The 17,856-nt window shown below is 41.2% G+C and overlaps 1 protein-coding gene across 2 annotated transcripts in view; it reads right to left on the bottom strand.

The window, feature by feature from the left end:
- The window catches only part of LOC150077190 (solute carrier organic anion transporter family member 74D-like), a 524,201-nt gene that overhangs the window by 215,482 nt on the left and 290,863 nt on the right, over positions 1–17,856 (bottom strand). For both annotated transcript variants that reach the window (XM_090386204.1, XM_090386203.1), the window contains exon 6: positions 14,192–14,387. In XM_090386204.1, the coding sequence (XP_090242330.1) occupies positions 14,192–14,387 (196 nt within the window). The remainder of the gene's footprint in view (positions 1–14,191; positions 14,388–17,856) is intronic.

Genomic DNA, 17,856 nt, shown 5'->3' with positions numbered 1-17,856 from the left:
CTTGGTTTTCTCTTTCGCTCTCGGCGTTACTTTTCTTCCAAACAGCTGCTCACTCTGTATAAATCGCAAATCCGCCCTGCCATGGAATATTGTTCCCACATCTGGGGTGGTGCCCCCAAAACCTATGTCAGGCTTCTTGATTCCATTCAGAAAAAAGCAGTTAGGATAATAATGACTCATCTCTAACTGAGTCTCTCCACTCGCTGTCTCATAGACGTACTGTTTCTGCTGCATGCCTCTTCTACAGATACTTCCATGGGCACTGTTCTTCTCAATTGGCTTCTATAATTCCCACTCTCTCTTTCAAAACAATCCGAACACGTGTCGCCACCAGCCAACATCCATTTACTGTCCAACTTCAAACTCATAGAACCAACTTTTCATCTTCCTCGTTTATTCATTCAACTGCCTTTTTCTGGAACAACCTTCCTTCATATGTACAGTGAAACTTCCCTTTAACGGACAGCCATGGGGAACGAAAATTTGTCCGTTAGAGAGAAGTGTCTGCTAACAAGAAGTCTGAGGGAGAAAAAAAAAAGAAAGAAAAATCGTTAAACGTTTAATGTAAAATTAAATTAAAATATATACAGATTTTTAACAATATTTTTGTAAATAATATACAATTACATACACAAGAGATAAAGAAAAATCGTTAAACGTTTAATGTAAAATTAAATTAAATTATATACAGATTCTGCACAATATTTTTGTAAATAATATACATACAATTGTGCTATGCATATTATGACTTTATCTTAAGAAAAATACATACAGTAATCACTTATTTTCTTCTGCACCTTCTTCCGGCTGATAATTTTGTTTTCAACATTTGTTTGGAGTGAAGAAACCATCGAAAGTCCTTCAGTATCTTCTTCAGCGGCAAAAAACATTTTTAAACGATTGATTTGTATGAGCGCTTCTTCTATTTTCATCGGTGGTTCGTCGTTAATATGTTCTTCGACAGAATGACCTCCTTCCATTTCTCCATCTTCATGAGGAACTTCTTTAAAAATAGCGATGGTAATGTCGTTGATATCTAGAGCACCATCTTCTGTAGTGAGGTTCGAGTTTATATCTCTGTAGCCAGGGTCACTTGTAGCTGAAGTATCGTACATTATCAATAGATGTTGAAGTTCTTGTTCTTCTTGGTGCTCCACATTGCTGTTCACAACTTCAATTTTTGAGTTTGAGAAACCAGACTTTACAAAAAAGTTCACGACAGTTTGTTTTCTAATTGCGTTTACTGAAGAGGAAATCCACTGAATCGCATCTAGGATGCTGATTTTCTTTGCAAGGTCACTCGCGTGTGTGTGTGTGTGTGTTATGGGGGTTTAATGGCGCATAAGCTGCTGTGGCTATAATGCGCCTATTCACATGAAAATGCTAAACACAAAATTTAAGCATAGCTAAAAACATAATTTAGGCATAACAGCTTGGTTGCGTTTACAGAGATACTTTAGAATTTATCATAAAGTCCAATTATTTTCAGATAAGAGAAAAACTCGTTGATGTTTGCATCATCTCCAATAATATGTTGCAATGTCATTGGTTCTCGTAGATTTCTCAGGGAACAGAGGACGGATGTTCTGTCCTGTTGATATTGAGGGCAGTCTATCAGAATATGTTTTACTGTTAAATTTTCTGAACAGTATGGACATTGAGGAGGATCTTCGCCTCTGAGCAGATGGAGGTGGGTCAGATATGTGTGTCCAATACGTGCCCGTGCAAGAACCACTTCTTCTCTTCGCACTGTTTTGGTGCTAGAGCGCCAATGCTTTGGATCCTGTTTCAACTGATAGAGTTTATTATTCTTTTGTGTGTGCCATAGCTCTTTCCACTTCGCGAAACCTGCTGTTCGTATGATGTGACAGTAGTCAGAGGCTGGAACTGGACTGGAGGTTAAATCAAAGGTTGACGGATTTTTAGCATTTTCATCAGCAAGTTCGTTACCCTTTATCCCCGAATGTGCTGGGATCCAGCAAAAGGTCACTGATTGATGACGTTCTTCAATTTGTAATAGGAGTCTTCCGATTTGATTTAACACAGGATGAGCCTTGTAGGAGGAGTTTTGCATTGCAGTTATTGAGCTGAGAGAGTCTGTGTATACAACATATTTTACAGATGGGTTGAGATTCAGGTTTTCTAAAGCTAATTTTATTGCATGAAGTTCTGCGGAGAAGCTGCTGTACTCAGGTGGAAGGGCAGCTGAGATGATAGTAGAGGGAAATACTGCCGCTGCTCCAACGGCTGAATGTGATTTGGAGCCATCAGTATATATGGGCAAAAAATCAACGTATTTCTGAATATGGCTTGCATGGAGTTGCTTCATATTGAGTGTTGGTAGACGATTCTTTCCCCATTTGTCAAGATAAGTATCGAAATATAACTGAGGAGGCGGAATCCATGGCGGTTGGGAGTAATTCATTAAATGTTGCCTGTTGAAAATCTGAACATTCCAACTCTGCATTAACTCAATGAGGCGTAAGCCTGCTGGTCTTATTTTACTGGGTTTATTTCTATAGAGGTTTTGAAGTGGTGGATTAAAGAGGTATGGCTGAACAGGATGATGACCACAATTTTGTATTCGGGCTACGTACTTTAGAAGCAGCGTTTTTCTGCGGAGGTGAAGGGGGGGCTCATCAGCTTCAATGTACAAGCTATGAGTAGGAGATGTCCTGAAAGCACCAAGTGCAATCCGCAATGCGCTATGCTGTATAGGATCCAGCCATTTCAATGTACTCTTACGGGCGGAATCATAAAGAGGAGCACCATAATCCAATCGGGATCTGATCAATGCTCTATATAAGAGCAACAAAGATGTACGATCTGCTCCCCAAGACAAGGCAGATAAAGCTCTTAGTATGTTCAGCTTTTTGAGGCAGGATATACGCACAGATTTAATGTGCTCAAGGAAATTCAGTTTCCTGTCAAGGATTAAGCCCAAGAATTTGATGCTGTTAGTCACTGGAACAGTAAAGTTTTGCATCTGAAGTTCGGGATCTGTATGCATTTTCCGTTGATTACAAAAGTGGATTGCAACAGTTTTCTGCTGTGATAGATGATAGCCATTTAACTCTGCCCACCTTTGGATTTTATTTAAACATATCTGCAGCTGCCGTTCAATGGATCTCATATTCAGAGAATGGCAAGAAATAGAGAGATCATCGGCATAAAGGTAGGTCTCAACAGTATTTGGAAGATCTTTTGTGATGGAATCGATTCTTAGGGCAAACAGGGTTGCACTAAGTATGGACCCTTGTGGCACTCCTTCTTCCTGTAAAAATGTCATAGAAAGCGAGTTGCGGTATTGAACTTGGAACGAACGAGTCCTGAGAAAGTTCCTGATGAATATAGGAAGGTTGCCTCGTAGACCTAGAGCATGGAGGTCACTGAGAATGCCACGACGCCAGGTAGTATCAAATGCCTTTTCTATGTCTATGGAAACCATAACAAGATGTTCGTTTTTCACAAAGGCATTACGAATTGCAAACTCAGCTTTGATCATGAGATCTAAGGAGGACCTGTTCTTTCGAAAGCCATGCTGATTATTGCTAATTAGTTGTTGCGTTTCGATGATCCAAACAAGGCGATTATGGATCATTTTTTCAAGTAATTTACCGAGGCAACTGGATAGAGAAATAGGTCTATAACTGTTAGGACTGGTAGGATCTTTACCGGGTTTCAAAAAGGCAAGAACTGTGGCATGATGCCAAGAGCTGGGATAAATGTTTTCCATAAATATCCGGTTATAATAGACCAGCAGTATTTGTAAATTTCTCTCACCAAGGTGTTGTAACATAATGTAAGAGATTCCATCTGGTCCAGCGGCACTGTTGCGTGTTGTTTTAATGACATGTATAAGTTCATGATATTGCAGAGGCTGATTATATGGAAAGAAAACTGAAGTTCGAAAGTTGATGGCTCGTTGTTCAGTCTGGGTCTTTATTTTCTGGAAATCCGGAGAATAATTTGATGCCGCAGAAACTTCGGCAAAAGTTTTAGCCAAGGCATTTGCAATGTCTTGAGGAGCAGATAGTTCTTGCCCATTCCATGAAAGAATTGGTGAAGGGGTGGTTGGAAATTTTCCAGAAATCTGCCTGATTTTCTTCCATATTAACCTGGAGTTAGTGTTTCTGTTTATGGTGGATGCAAACCGAATCCAAGAATTCTTCTTTGCTTCTCTTTGAGTGCGACGTGCTTTTGCTCTTAGTTTCTTGTAATTGATAAGATTAGCTGTGGTTGGGGATCTACGAAATAAATTCCACGCTTTATTTTTTAACTTCTTAGCTATTGTGCATTCTTGATTCCACCAATAGTTAAGGTGCCGTCGGGACTGGGGATTCGACAATGGAATCGAACATTTAGCTGCAGATATTATATGTGAAGTGATATACTCTGTGGCTTCATCTATCGACTGTGTTTGTATATATTGTTCATCCAGGGTGACAACTGATTGAAATTTGACCCAGTTGGCTTGAGAGAACTTCCATTTCCTGCAGGGTATGATTAATGGTGGTTGTGCAGTGAGCAGGTTGCAAATAATCGGAAAATGGTCGCTGCCCATGGGATCGTCTATAACAGACCATTCTATAATTGGATACAGAATCGGGGAACATATTGATAGATCGATTGCAGAGGTTTGTCCAGTTGGTAGTTGTATGTGAGTAGGTGCACCAGTATTAAGAACAGTAAGGTTTTCCTTATCCAGAAAGGTTTCAATTAAGCGGCCATGGATATCTAATTTTGTCGATCCCCATAAGGGATTGTGGCCATTGAAATCACCCAAGAGACAGACAGGGGGTTCTAGTTGCATTAGCAGGTTTTCAAGGTCTTGGTAAGAGAAGGTATGACTTGGTGGGAGATAGACTGATACCAGTGTTAAAGCAATCTGGGTTATCAAACGTACGGCGACAACTTCAATTGTAGTTTGCAAAAAAATTTGCTTGGTCGGGATATTTGAGCTGACTAAGATGGCCACACCCCCACGGGCAGTATTTGAATTATTACGATCGTGCCGATAGATTACATAGTTCTTTATGTTGGTGGAAATTTGCGGAGTTAGATAGGTTTCCTGTAGGCAGAAACCAACTGGAGAGTAGCGGTTAATTAAGACTTGAATATCGTTAAGGTTGCTACGAAATCCTCTACAATTCCATTGTAGAATGTAAGGCATTACTGATGTTTAGTAGAAGAAGCTGCTTCTGACTGTTTTTTTAATGTGACTGTCTTGTGACGTTCAGGCCTTGGTTTATCTTTTTTTGGGAATAATGGTCGACCGGTGTCCATTTCTTCTTCCGCATATATTTCTAAGATCGGTTCTTCCTGTCTGGATGAGTCAATAGTATCCATAGACGTTTCTTGGATATTCTTTTTTAAATTTGAGTTGCGATTATTCGGTATAGAAGAAATCACTGGGGAAGGAGAAGAAGTTGTAGCTGGTACTGTAAGTGCAGTATTACTTGCCTGGTTCAACTGTTTCGGGACATTGGACTGTTGCTGAGAGAGAACAGTCCGAGCCCAGTCAGAGATTGAGGTGGTAGAAGGGACTGTAACATCAGTTTGAGTGGCTACTGATTGATATTTTTGCGTAATATTGGCGTACGTACGTTTATTCATACTGGGAGCAATTAATTTCCGTGCTTCCTGAAAGCTCACTTTATTTTCAATCTTATATTTAACGATTTGCTTTTCAGTTTTCCATCTATCGCACGTCCTTGAGTAGGCAGGATGGTTTCCCTTACAGTTGGGACAAGTCATTTCTTTTGCCAAGCAGTCAGTTTGGGTGTGGTCAGCGGACCCACAATTAGGACAAACCTGGTTTCCTCTGCATGCCGTTTGAGAGTGGCCATACTTCTGGCACTTAAAACATCTCAATGGGTTAGGTATATATGGTCTAATGCGGCAGAGTAGGTAGCCTGCTTTTATCGATGGTGGTAGATTTGGCGTGTTAAAAGTTAGAATAATATTCCTTGTAGGTGTGAGTATATTTTCTCTTTTCACCATAATTCTTTTCACAGCAGTGACATTTTGATCTTGAAGCTCTTGTGTTAACTCCTCCTCCGTGACATTCAATAGATCCCAGCTGGATATAACACCCTTAGATGTATTTAGGGTGGCATGGGGAGAAACCTTTACTGGAATTCCAGCAAAACTTGTAAGTTTTAGCAGTTTCTCTGAATGTCTACTGTTCGCTGTTTCCAATAGCAGGTCGCCTGATTGTAATCTCCTGACTGTCTTAGGAGATCCTGCCAAACTTTCCAGTTGTTTCTGGATAAGGAACGGAGAGAGCTTACTGAGAGGCTGATCTGCAAGAGAGTGCATTATAAGAAATGCAGGACAATTTGTCGCTGAGGAAGTGGTTTTCAACCTCTTGGGTTGCGACGTATTATGGTCAGGGTCTAACTCTGGCCGAGAGCTTGTCGGCTCGAGAGGCGGAAAGGCATGTTGATCCATGTTTGCTCCTTTTAGTCCTTGGCAGATGAGCTTTTCTGCCAAGACTTCCGGCCCCGCCACGAGGAGGCAGGAGCAGTGCCCGGTGTGACCAAGCGTAGAGTATTAAGTGTTAGTAAAAGAAGTATGAAAAATAAAGAAAGGTAGCTTTTCTTTCTTGCTCTGTACAAGTACTTTTTGTGACAGTAGCTGATATAAAAAATAAATTTCTTAAGGGCAGTAACTTAATATAACTTTAAATCGCTTTTATATAATCACTTTTTAAGCACAGAGAAAACGCTCGATCACATTCGCTTGGCACCCGGGGCCAAGGTCACTCGCACATGTTACATCGTTCATACTTGCAATGAGATGTCTTAAAACACGTTTTCTGTAGTGAAGTTTAAAATTTTTTATTATCCCTTGATCCAAGGACTGACACTGCAGATGTGTTTGGTGACAGAAAAACGATTTGAATGTTGGACAATTCAATGTGCGGGTGAGATGCAGCATTATCCATGAAAAGAATAAGTTTTCTGTTTTGACGAATCATGTTTTGGTTAAAGTGACTTATCTATTCGCTCATGATATCTCGTGTCATCCACACTTTTTTATTAGACTTACAGTCAACATTCAAATGATTCAACTTTATGCCCTTGAAACAACGAGGATTTTGTGGTTTTCCCATAACAAGAGGTTGTTCAAAGTCTCCCAGCATATTTGTACACAATAGTACAGTCAAACGTTCCTTAGAAATTTTTCCGCACTGGCACTTTTCGTTTTTTAGACTCATTGTTTTTTCAGGAAGAGCTTTAAAAAAACAATCCTGTTTCGTCACAGTTGTAAATATCCTTAGCTTCAAAATCACGACATAAATCTTCCAATTTGACGGTCCACTCTGTTACAACCCCAGTATCAACAGATCCGCCTTCACCACTTACGGTTTTCCAAGAAATTTTATGCCGAGTTTTGAACTTGTATAGCCATTCCACAGAAGCTTTGAACTCATTTACTCCCATAGATTTAGCAACCTCCAAAGCCTTTTCCCTAATAATAGGCCCATTAATGGGAATTTTTTTAGCACATGTGCCGACAAAACCACTCATACATAACATGTCAATTTGAAGTCCAACAGTTTTCCGGAATGATTTTTGAACTGGATCATTTCCGTATTGCCAAAATTGTTTGAGCAGTTAATTTTTTTTCTTTAGGATGTCGCTTACCTGCGTCTTCCCGATTTTGAATTTTGCAGCGAGATTGCGAACACTATTATTTTGCCGATCATACGCATTAATGAGTTCGACTTTATCTTTTAAAGTTAAATGTTTACGAGAAGACATTGTGCACTTCCATGACACTGAACAAAATTGAAACTGAAAAGAGGAAAGGCCGACCAAATTACTCCCCCCCCCCCTGCACACACTGAATTCATGAGAAGTTTTACACATGCCTTAAAATTTTTGAAAAAGGGTTTAGAACCGCGACATAAACCTTTATAAAATTCAGAGAATCGAAAATAGAAATAAACACATGATTCAGGCAATATGTGGAAGAAAAGTTCCAAGAAAAAGGGCCGTGAGCTCGCCCGCTGTCCGTTATGAGGAGATCAAATTAAGTGCTAATCTAAACGAAACAGTGCAGATTTCCTGTCAGCGTCCATTACAGAGAATGTCCGCTAGACAGAAGCTGAAAACACGTTAAAACCAATAGAGGTGAGTTGGGGAATTTGAAAATGTCCGTTAAAGAGAGGTGTCCGTTAGGTTTGTTTGTTTGTATTTTATTGGCGCATCAGCAACTGAGGCTATAATGCGCCAAGAACAGGTAACATAAAAATTTAAGCTCTCGGTGACCTAATTGGTTAGGCCACCACGTCACGGTATATAATAACAAATAGCTAAAAAATAAATCAATAAAGAAATAACAATAACGTATGCATTTTAGATACAATTACAAACTTTTATCAATTTAAAATAGCTAAAAACAGCAGACACATTGTCATTGTCGGATTAAATCTGACTGAGTGTATATGGCTCAGTCAGATGATTAAAAGCGGTAAAACGGATATTGCTAAAATCTGGACAGTCAACTAAAATGTGTCTTATTGTTAAAATTGTGCCACAGGACTCACACATAGGAGGGTCATCAGCCCTCAGCAAAAACGAATGAGTCAAATGACTGTGTCCTATGCGGGTCCGGGCGATAACAACTTCCTCCTTACGATTCCTGCGCAGACTAGACTGCCACGGTTCAATTAAAGGCTTTATAAGATATAATTTATTCGCAGTCTGTCTATTCCACAAATCCTGCAATTGGGAGTGTATCTTTTCGTGTATTATTCGCCTGTAGTCTGTATAGGGGACTGACAGGCAGCGATTATTACTGGGAATTGCTGATTTGGCTGCGGCATCAGCCAAATCATTTCCCCTAATCCTAATGTGGCTGGGAATCCAGAAGAAGCGGATGTCATATTCGCGTTCATGGAGAACGTGAATCTTCTGCTGAATGCTAGACAGCACTGGATGAGAATTATATCTCACGGTTATTAAAGCCTGTAACACGCTGAGAGACTCGGAATATAAAATGAACCGTTGGTATTGGCATTTACTAATGTGATCCAAGGCTAACTTTATAGCATGCAGCTCTGCAGTAAATATGCTGCATTCAGAGGGAATCTGCCACAATGTAGTGCTGTCTCTAAAGACAGCAGCAGAACCCACATATGATTCCGCCTTCGAGCCGTCTGTGTAGACTGGCGCGAAGTCAGAATGTTCAGCTCTGTGTGCTGAAAAAAGCTGCAGGTAGACAGACGATGGAGTGTCCGACTTTCCCCAATTTCTAAGGAACAAGTCACATGCCGGGACATGAGCATGCCAGGGTGGAAGGGGTTTCTTTGGTGTTTGGGCAATCTTGTCTACCTTTATATTAAGTTCTTTGAGTAGCTCTTGGACACGAATACCAAAAGGACGATTGGCAGTCTTACGGGTGTTGTACAAATTTTCCCATCGTGGCTGAAAAACGGATGGCCACGTAGGGTGGTCTGGCAGGGATTTCAGTTTTAGAGCGTAGTTTAGAAACAACTGCTTACGTCGAAGCAATAACGGTGGTTCGTTTGCTTCGACGTATAACCTCTGGACTGGAGATGTTCGATATGCTCCAATAGCGGTACGGAGAGCCAGATGATGGATAGGATCCAGCCAACGAAGTACACTGTCTCTGGCCGAATTGTATACCAGGGACCCGTAATCTAATCTGGATCGTACAAGTGCACGGTAGATGCGTAGTAGGGTGCATCGATCCGCACCCCAAGATATAGAGGAAAGAGAGCGCAGAATATTCAGCCCTCTTGTGCACTTTGTGCGGGGTTGACGGATGTGATCCAGAAAGGTCAACTTTTTGTCAAATACGAGTCCCAAGAATTGTGTATCCGCCGCTACTGGAATAGCATTTTGTCCGAGCCTTAATTCAGGTTCAGGATGAAGATTACGCTTACGGCAAAAGTGCACGCAAACAGTCTTCTCCGGCGAGAACCTGAAGCCATTAGCAAGTGCCCGGGAATTAAGACGATCAATGGCTTTTTGCAGTTGTCTTTCAATTACCCTCATGTTGCATGACTGACAAAATATGCTAAAGTCATCAACATAGAGGGCACTGTTTACAGTTGGAGGAAGTTGTTCTGTGATGGAATTTACTTTGATGGCAAAAAGCGTGACACTTAAAACTGATCCTTGTGGTACTCCCTCCTCTTGGCTGAAGGACCGAGAGAGTGAGGATCCCACACGAACATGGAAAGATCGATTGGCTAAAAAATTTTTAATAAAAATGGGCAATTGCCCCCTAAGACCAAGGCTATGCAGATCTTTTAAGATGCCAAATCTCCAAGTTGTGTCATACGCTTTCTCCATATCAAAGAACACCGACACCAAGTGTTTGCGTTTTAGGAAAGCATCCCGGATGGATGTTTCCCGTCTAATAAGATGGTCCAAAATGGACCGGTTCCTTCGGAAGCCACACTGAATGTTGGAGAGAAGGTCACTTGATTCTAAATACCACATTAAACGAGAATTAACCATTCTCTCCAGGATTTTGCACATACAGCTAGTCAGAGCAATAGGACGGTAATTAGTAGTGAATTTTGGATCCTTTCCTGGCTTAGCAAAGGCAAGAACGATTGCCTTGCGCCAGGAATCCGGAAACTGCCCTTCAATAAAAATTCTGTTATATAGAAAGAGCAGATAATCCATAGATTTTGGTGAAAGATGTTTAATCATTTCATAATGGATGCCATCTGGTCCAACAGCACTTGCTTTGGAAAGAGCGAGGGCTCTTTTCAGTTCCTGAATATTGAAATCCCCGTTGGAGGGATAAATGCTCTTAGTTTTAAAGTGCCTGTTTTTCGATTTTATTTTTCAGGACCAGGAATTCTGGGGAATACGAAGATGTTGCAGAGATGTTAGAGAATGTTTCCCCAAGAGAATTGGCTATTGCAGTTGGATCTGCAATAGCGCATCCATTATAATCTAGGATTGAAGAAAGGTGGGATGTATATTTTCCCTTCATTTTCCGGATTTTATCCCAGACTACCTTAGAATTGGTAGACTGGTTAACGGATGATGTAAAACGGATCCACGATTCCTTCTGACTCTGACGGCGAATGTAGCGTGCCTTGGCTCGTGCACGGTTGAAAGCTATTAGATTAAGAGGGGTAGGATATTGGCGGAATATCCCCCACCCTTTGTTTTGAGCCTTTTTTGCTGCTGTGCATTGGGAATTCCACCAAGGTTTGGGAAAAGGTGGAAACCGGGCAGATGTTTTCGGAACAGTATTCGCAGCTGCTTGGACGATAATTTCTGTGATGGACGTTACTGCATCATTGATCGGCTCCTGACTGATGGTACTGAGGTCAAAATTTGCCTGATGATGGAAGGCAATCCAGTCAGCCTGATCAATCTTCCACCGTGGGAACCTGAAGGGAAGACATGGTCTCCCGCTGTGTAACAAGGTTATCACAGGGAAGTGATCACTTCCGTATGGATTCTCCTCCACTTCCCAAGTGAGTGAAGGGAGTAGAGAAGGGAAGCAGATAGAAAGATCAATGGCAGAAAAGGTACGGGTAGGCATGTGGAAGAAGGTGTTTGTTCCAGTATTTAGAAAGGAAAGGTCATTGTCATTGAGCATACGCTCTATGACCCGTCCCCTTCCATTGATGTTAGCACTACCCCACAGGGTGTTATGTCCATTAAAATCCCCGAGGAGTAAGAAAGGGGGAGGCAACTGCGTTACAAGATCATCAAGGTCTTCCTGGGAGATATCAGTCCCAGGTGGCAAATAAATAGAGCAGATCGTTAATAAAAATCCCACTGTAAGGCGAATTGCAACAGCCTCTATGCTGGTTGTAATTAGCAAGGGCTGAACTGGGGTCTGATTACCCACAAGGATAGCTATTCCTCCATGAGCTGGACCATCCGCAATTCTATCCTTACGAAAGATTGTGATGTTATAAATGGTGGGATCATCATTTGCTTTTAGATAAGTCTCCTGCAAGCAAAAGCAAACTGGCTCGTGCTTTTGCAGGAGGGCCTTGATGTCATCAGTATTTCGCCGGAATCCACGACAATTCCATTGTAGGAATTTAGCCATTATTTTGGCTTGGTGGGTCCATCCGGTGGCTTCCGAGGTGCTGAGGGCTTACTTTTATCAGTCCTGGCTTTATCTTTTTTGGGGAAGAATGGACGCTGTCCCGTGTCCATTTCTTCCTCCGCAAAGAGTTCCAAGACTGATTCATCCAGTACCTCCTTCTCCTGGACATCCATTGTTTCTGTTATTATTGTTGGCTCTTTACCACTTGGTTTTGGTAGTGGTGGAGCATTAGGAGGTACGAATATAGGATTGGCAGCTGACTTTTGGTGGGGTTTTGTGAACTCAATAAATAGCGGGCAATCGGTGTGAATGACTCTCTTGGTGGTACAGCCATCTCAGTTTGTGTACCGATAGTGCACTTTGCAGAAACCTTCTGAGCATATGAAGGCTTCCCGCTATTTATTGGTTGAATGCGTTTTCTTGCCTCTGGGTAGGAGATATTCAGCTCCGTTTTCAATTTTTGGATCTCTTTTTCATCCTTCCACCGCTGGCATGCTCTGGAGTAGGCAGGATGATCTTGTTGGCAATTTACACAGATCGGTTTAGAAGCTGAACATTCCTTGCTCTCGTGGTCTTTCGCACCACATCGAGCACAGGCAGGGTTACCGCGACAAGCCGTTTGTGAGTGGCCACATTTTTGGCATTTAAAACACCTCAGTGGGTTTGGAATATAGATCCTCACTGGGCAGTTTAAATACCCTGCCTTGATGGAACTAGGAGGCCGTGGGGTGTTAAACGTTAGGATGAGAACTCGGGTAAGGACGAGATTCCCTTCCTTCCGCATTGATATTCTCTTGACAGCTGTCACTCCTTGGTCTTTTAATTCAGAGCAGATCTCTTCTTCAGAGACATGAAGATCCCACTCTGAAATGACACCGCGTGAAGAGTTCAAAGTTTTGTGGGGTGTTACATTGATTGGTATTCCCCCTATGGATGTCGCGTTTAAAATTCTTTCTGCTTGCTTTGTATTTAAAGCTTCGAGTAAAAGATCGCCAGAACGTAGCCGTTTTACTGATTTTGGTGATCCTGCCAACCCCTCTAATCCTTTCTGGATGAAGAAGGGTGACATCTTCCCAATTGACTGCTCTCCAGTAGAATGGAGTATGAGGAAAAGCGGTGCAATAGATGGTGGTTTATCCTCAGTTCTGGCTCTTTTGGCAGAATTGGTGTCATTCTCATCTGATCGATTAGGTAGGGGCCTTGTTGGGGCCCCAGAAGAAGGATTTAAATTACTCATAGGAGTAAAGAAAAAGTGTCTGATGCCTAAGTACCTCACCCACCACGGAGCCCTACGAGGGGGCGCCCACTCGTGAACTAGCAGGTACTGCGTACACGAATGGGACGCCGAGTTCGCTTAGAACACCATACCCACGTTACCAATAAGTCTTTATCCCGTCCCAGGACCATAGGGAGGGAGACTCATTGGAATGCAGTTGACCCTAGCAGTAAAAAACCACCCGCCGATTGTTCCCAGCCGGGCCGGGCCCTCCCGTCTTGTCGAAGCAGGGGCCAAAGTGGTGTATTAAGGCTGGGCCCCTCAACCACCAGGATCCCCCTTTCCGCATTCCACGGGTCGCGGCACATGGCTGCACACGGCGGATTCCAAAGATGTAACCCTGGAACCAAGGTATGGGCGTTAGATCCCAGTGATGCTAATCTGGAAAACCAGCAGCATCACTGGGAGGTCCCCTCACCACGTACAGGTGCCCACGTCGAGGGGGTCCGTTAGGAGAAGTTTCACTGTATTTCCTGAAAATTACAGTCTGCAGAAGTTCAAATCCAATGTCAACAAAAATCTTCTTTCGTCTTCTCAACCTCCAAACCAAGCACTGTACTAAGTACTATAGGTTCTAATACCTCTCGTGTTTGGGGTTTACATAAAAAAAAAAAAAAAAAAAAGATTATTATACACGCAACCACACCATATATATATGAGTAACAAGCTCTAGTGTTATTAAAAATGATGATCTGAATGTGTAGTACATTTTTTCTTATTTTTTTCATATTTATTTATTTATTATTATAAATAAATGCAGAACAAGCAGACAAATGGTTTTTACTATAAACGTTATATAGTTAAATATTAGGAATAATTATAAGGTTTTATGTTAAAAATTATACTTACTGTTCATTTTTTACAGACATTTGAGGCATATTTAGTGAAGGACAACCTAAAAACCAGGCTATAATTAAACCAAGTAGAGAAATACATTCAACAATAATCATATATCCGGTGATATAACGTGGTTGTGGTTTAAACCTTTGTATGACAGCACCTCCCAAGAAAACTCCAACCATCATAGTTATAAGGCTTGTGGATCCTAATATAAAAAAAGTCCAAAATCCTAATACAGTCTTTCAACAATAAAAATTTTGAACAAACTAACATTCAAAATTAGAACATTTAATAATAAATGTTATGAGATAAGTAACCCTAAAAGCAAATGACATTTTACCCCATGATAATTCTGTATATTAGCTGATATGCTCCATATAAACTCTCGTCTGGCAGTAATTAAAATATGACTACAAGCCCAATAACATGTTGGACCATGCATGGATAATGGCTTGAACATGCCAATCCTTGGTTGTTATTGTTGCTATTGGGTTTAATGACACAAGGGCTACTGAGGCCAAATTGTGTCTCCTCATAGTTTATTTAGTTGAAATATACCGCTGTAGATGTCAAATTAAATACTTCTGTGGCGCCTCCATAGCCAGGTGGGCTGGAGCAGCAGTGCGTAGCACACGCTTCTTGATTAGACCGGGATTAGAGCCCATGATGACCAAAATATGGAGGGTGCGGAAAGATCAGGGAATGACCACCGCATATCCCCGGAGCAATATGGCCTTAGTTGCTAATGCTCCTTAAAACCAAATAACAAACAACAACAACAAATACTCCTGTATAGGCCAAAACCTTTCAGATAGATTACAAGTTCATCTATGTTTGCTTAATTTATTATTATTATTAATAGCCATATGGTGCAAGGAAGCTTGAGGCTTATGCTACACCAGGAAAAAAAAAAGTTCCCGAGTTACCTTGAGAGAGAGAGAGAGAGAGAGAGAGAGAGAGAGAGAGAGAGAGAGAGAGAGAGAGAGAGAGAGAGAGTCAAAAGTAGAAGGGAATCACCAAGAAAGAGAAGAATGATGATATCCAGCTCAGGACCCTGGGTATGCCAAGCCCATACTCACCAGATGTGAGCCCCCGGGTTTTTCGTGGGATAAATCCCGTCCATGCAGTCCGGTGTTTGGAGTCCGTCTGTGGCTTGTCAGGTCTGGGGTATCAATCTTGAGCAGATTCCTTTGCTACCTTGTAACGGGTTTCCCCTTCCATGGAATCTTCAATCATATAAAAAGCATAAATAAATTTTCAAAATCTTCTCTTCATTCCTATGTTTTTTAATTTTTGCAAACTCATTACTCTGTTTCTCACTTGCACATATGTGTTAGTTGCAATTTTATGTGTGCTGTGTTCTTTGTTATTGAATGCTTATCTTTTTTACTGTTTTAAATTTTAAAACAAAAAAAAAAGTCAGTGAACAGAAATAATTAGTTAGCATGTACACATTACAATAGTAATTAAGCTATGTACGTATTGTTGTTGTTGTTGTGCTTGGATTTTTCTGGTGCAAAAGCTACAAAGGCCATATTGCACCTATCATAGTAGTTAATACTAATTTTATTGGTTTCTATGGGAGCAGTTAGAAACGGTTATATAAACCTATTCGTTTCAGAAAGAGAAAGAATTCTGTAATGTTTGAGTTTTCGCCTATGATGTGGCTAAGTGACAATTCCTGTAAGTTTGAGAGAGAAGTGAATGAAATTAGACGGGAGTTGTTATACAAGATGCATTCCAAGAGTATGTGTTTTATTGTTAGTGGCTTGTGGCAATGTGAACACTGTGGAGGGTCATTACCTGATAACAGAAATAGATGGGTCAAATGGGTGTGGCCTATTCGGGCTCTGGCCAGGACGACCTCTTCTTGTCTGTTTGTACGAAAATTGGAGGCCCATAATTGCGGTATAGGTTTAATTTCAAGGAGTTTGTTGTGAATGTGCATTTGCCATTGTAGTTTCCAGCGTTCCTTACATATATTACGTATATGTACTTTGTAATCCCTGAACGGGACCAGAAAATTCATTGGGGATGTGCTGGATGGATGCTTGGCAGCATCATCTGCAATTTCGTTTCCCGGTATTCCAGTATGGCCTGGGATCCAGCAGAAGACAACATTTTGCCGATGATCTCGGAGACGAATCAATTCTGATCTGATTAGCTGTAGTAGCGGATGAGTAGATGGGGAAATCTTTTGCATTGCTAATAGGGCACTTTGCGAGTCTGTGTAGATTATACTCTTTTTGATTGAGAGATGGGAAATGTTTTCCAGAGCAAGTTTTATGGCATATAGTTCAGTGGTGTAACTGCTGCATTCTGTCGGAAGTGACACGGAAGTGATAGTGTCATGGAATACCACTGCTGCACCTGATCCATTCTCAGACTTTGAGCCGTCAGTATATATTTTCGCAAAGTCAGGATAACTTTGTAAATGTGCAGTGTGGAGCTGCTGGATGTTAATACCCGTTAAAGAGTGTTTTCCCCATTGGTGGAAATAATAGTCACAATACGGCAAGATGACAGACCATGGAGGAACGTGATCTGTAGGTTCTTGGTGGACTTTATTGAGTTGTATATTCCAATTTTCTGCTAGTTCCATTAACCTAATACCTGCAGGCCTCGTTGCATGTGGCTTGTTTCTATAAAACATGGTGAGTGGCGGATCATTAAATATTGACCAATTAGGATGCGTCGACTGACTTTGAATCTTGGTGGCGTAGTTCAATAGTAGCATCTTTCTTCTGATGTTTAGAGGAGCTTCGTAGGCTTCTACATAGAGACTTTGCACTGGAGATGTTCTAAACGCACCTAGAGCTATTCTTAGAGCTGAATGTTGAATAGGGTTGAGACGAGATAAGACACTTTCCCTAGCAGAATCAAAGACAGGTGCGCCATAGTCCAGACGAGATCTAATTATGGATCTGTATAAGTGAAGCAAGGTGTAGCGATCTGCTCCCCAGGTTGTTGCTGATAAGGCTCTGAGTATGTTCATTTTTTTTTGGCAAGCTGTCCGGAGATGTTCAATGTGTTTTTGATAGTTTAACTTACAGTCAAAAATTAAGCCAAGTAGACGAATACTATTTGCTATTGGAATAAGATGGTTATCTAAATGGAGTTCAGGATCAGGATGCATTTTACGTATGGTACAGAAATGAATGGCAGTAGATTTCTGGCTGGATAGTCTGTAACCGTTTTGTGTCATCCAAATCTGGATCTGATTTATTGATATCTGCAATTGTCTCTCAATGTAGTTCATGTTTTGAGAGTGGCAGGAAATTGTGAGATCATCGGCATAAAGATATGAGTCTACTGTTTTCGGAATAAGTTCAGTTAAGTGATTAATTCTAATTGCAAATAGAGTGGCACTGAGAACGGACCCTTGAGGGACTCCTTCTTCCTGAGCAAAGTTTTTAGAGAGAATTCCTTGGTAACGAACTTGAAAGGATCTTTGTTCTAATAAATTTTTGATGAAATATGGCAAATTTCCTCTCAGGCCAAGAGAATGTAGATCCTTTAAAATGCCGAAACGCCATGTGGTGTCAAAGGCTTTCTCAATATCCAGACAGACCATAACGAGATGCTCCTTTTTGATGAATGCATTTCTGATGTTTGCTTCGGCTTTAATCATAAGGTCCAATGATGATCGATTTTTTCTGAAACCAAATTGATTG

This window comes from Mastigoproctus giganteus, chromosome 12 (genome assembly GCF_048544385.1).
Source record: "Mastigoproctus giganteus isolate SK-2022 chromosome 12, ASM4854438v1, whole genome shotgun sequence".
Classification (NCBI taxonomy): Eukaryota; Metazoa; Arthropoda; class Arachnida; order Uropygi; family Thelyphonidae; genus Mastigoproctus; species Mastigoproctus giganteus.
This window is presented reverse-complemented; position numbering and strand designations above follow the sequence as displayed.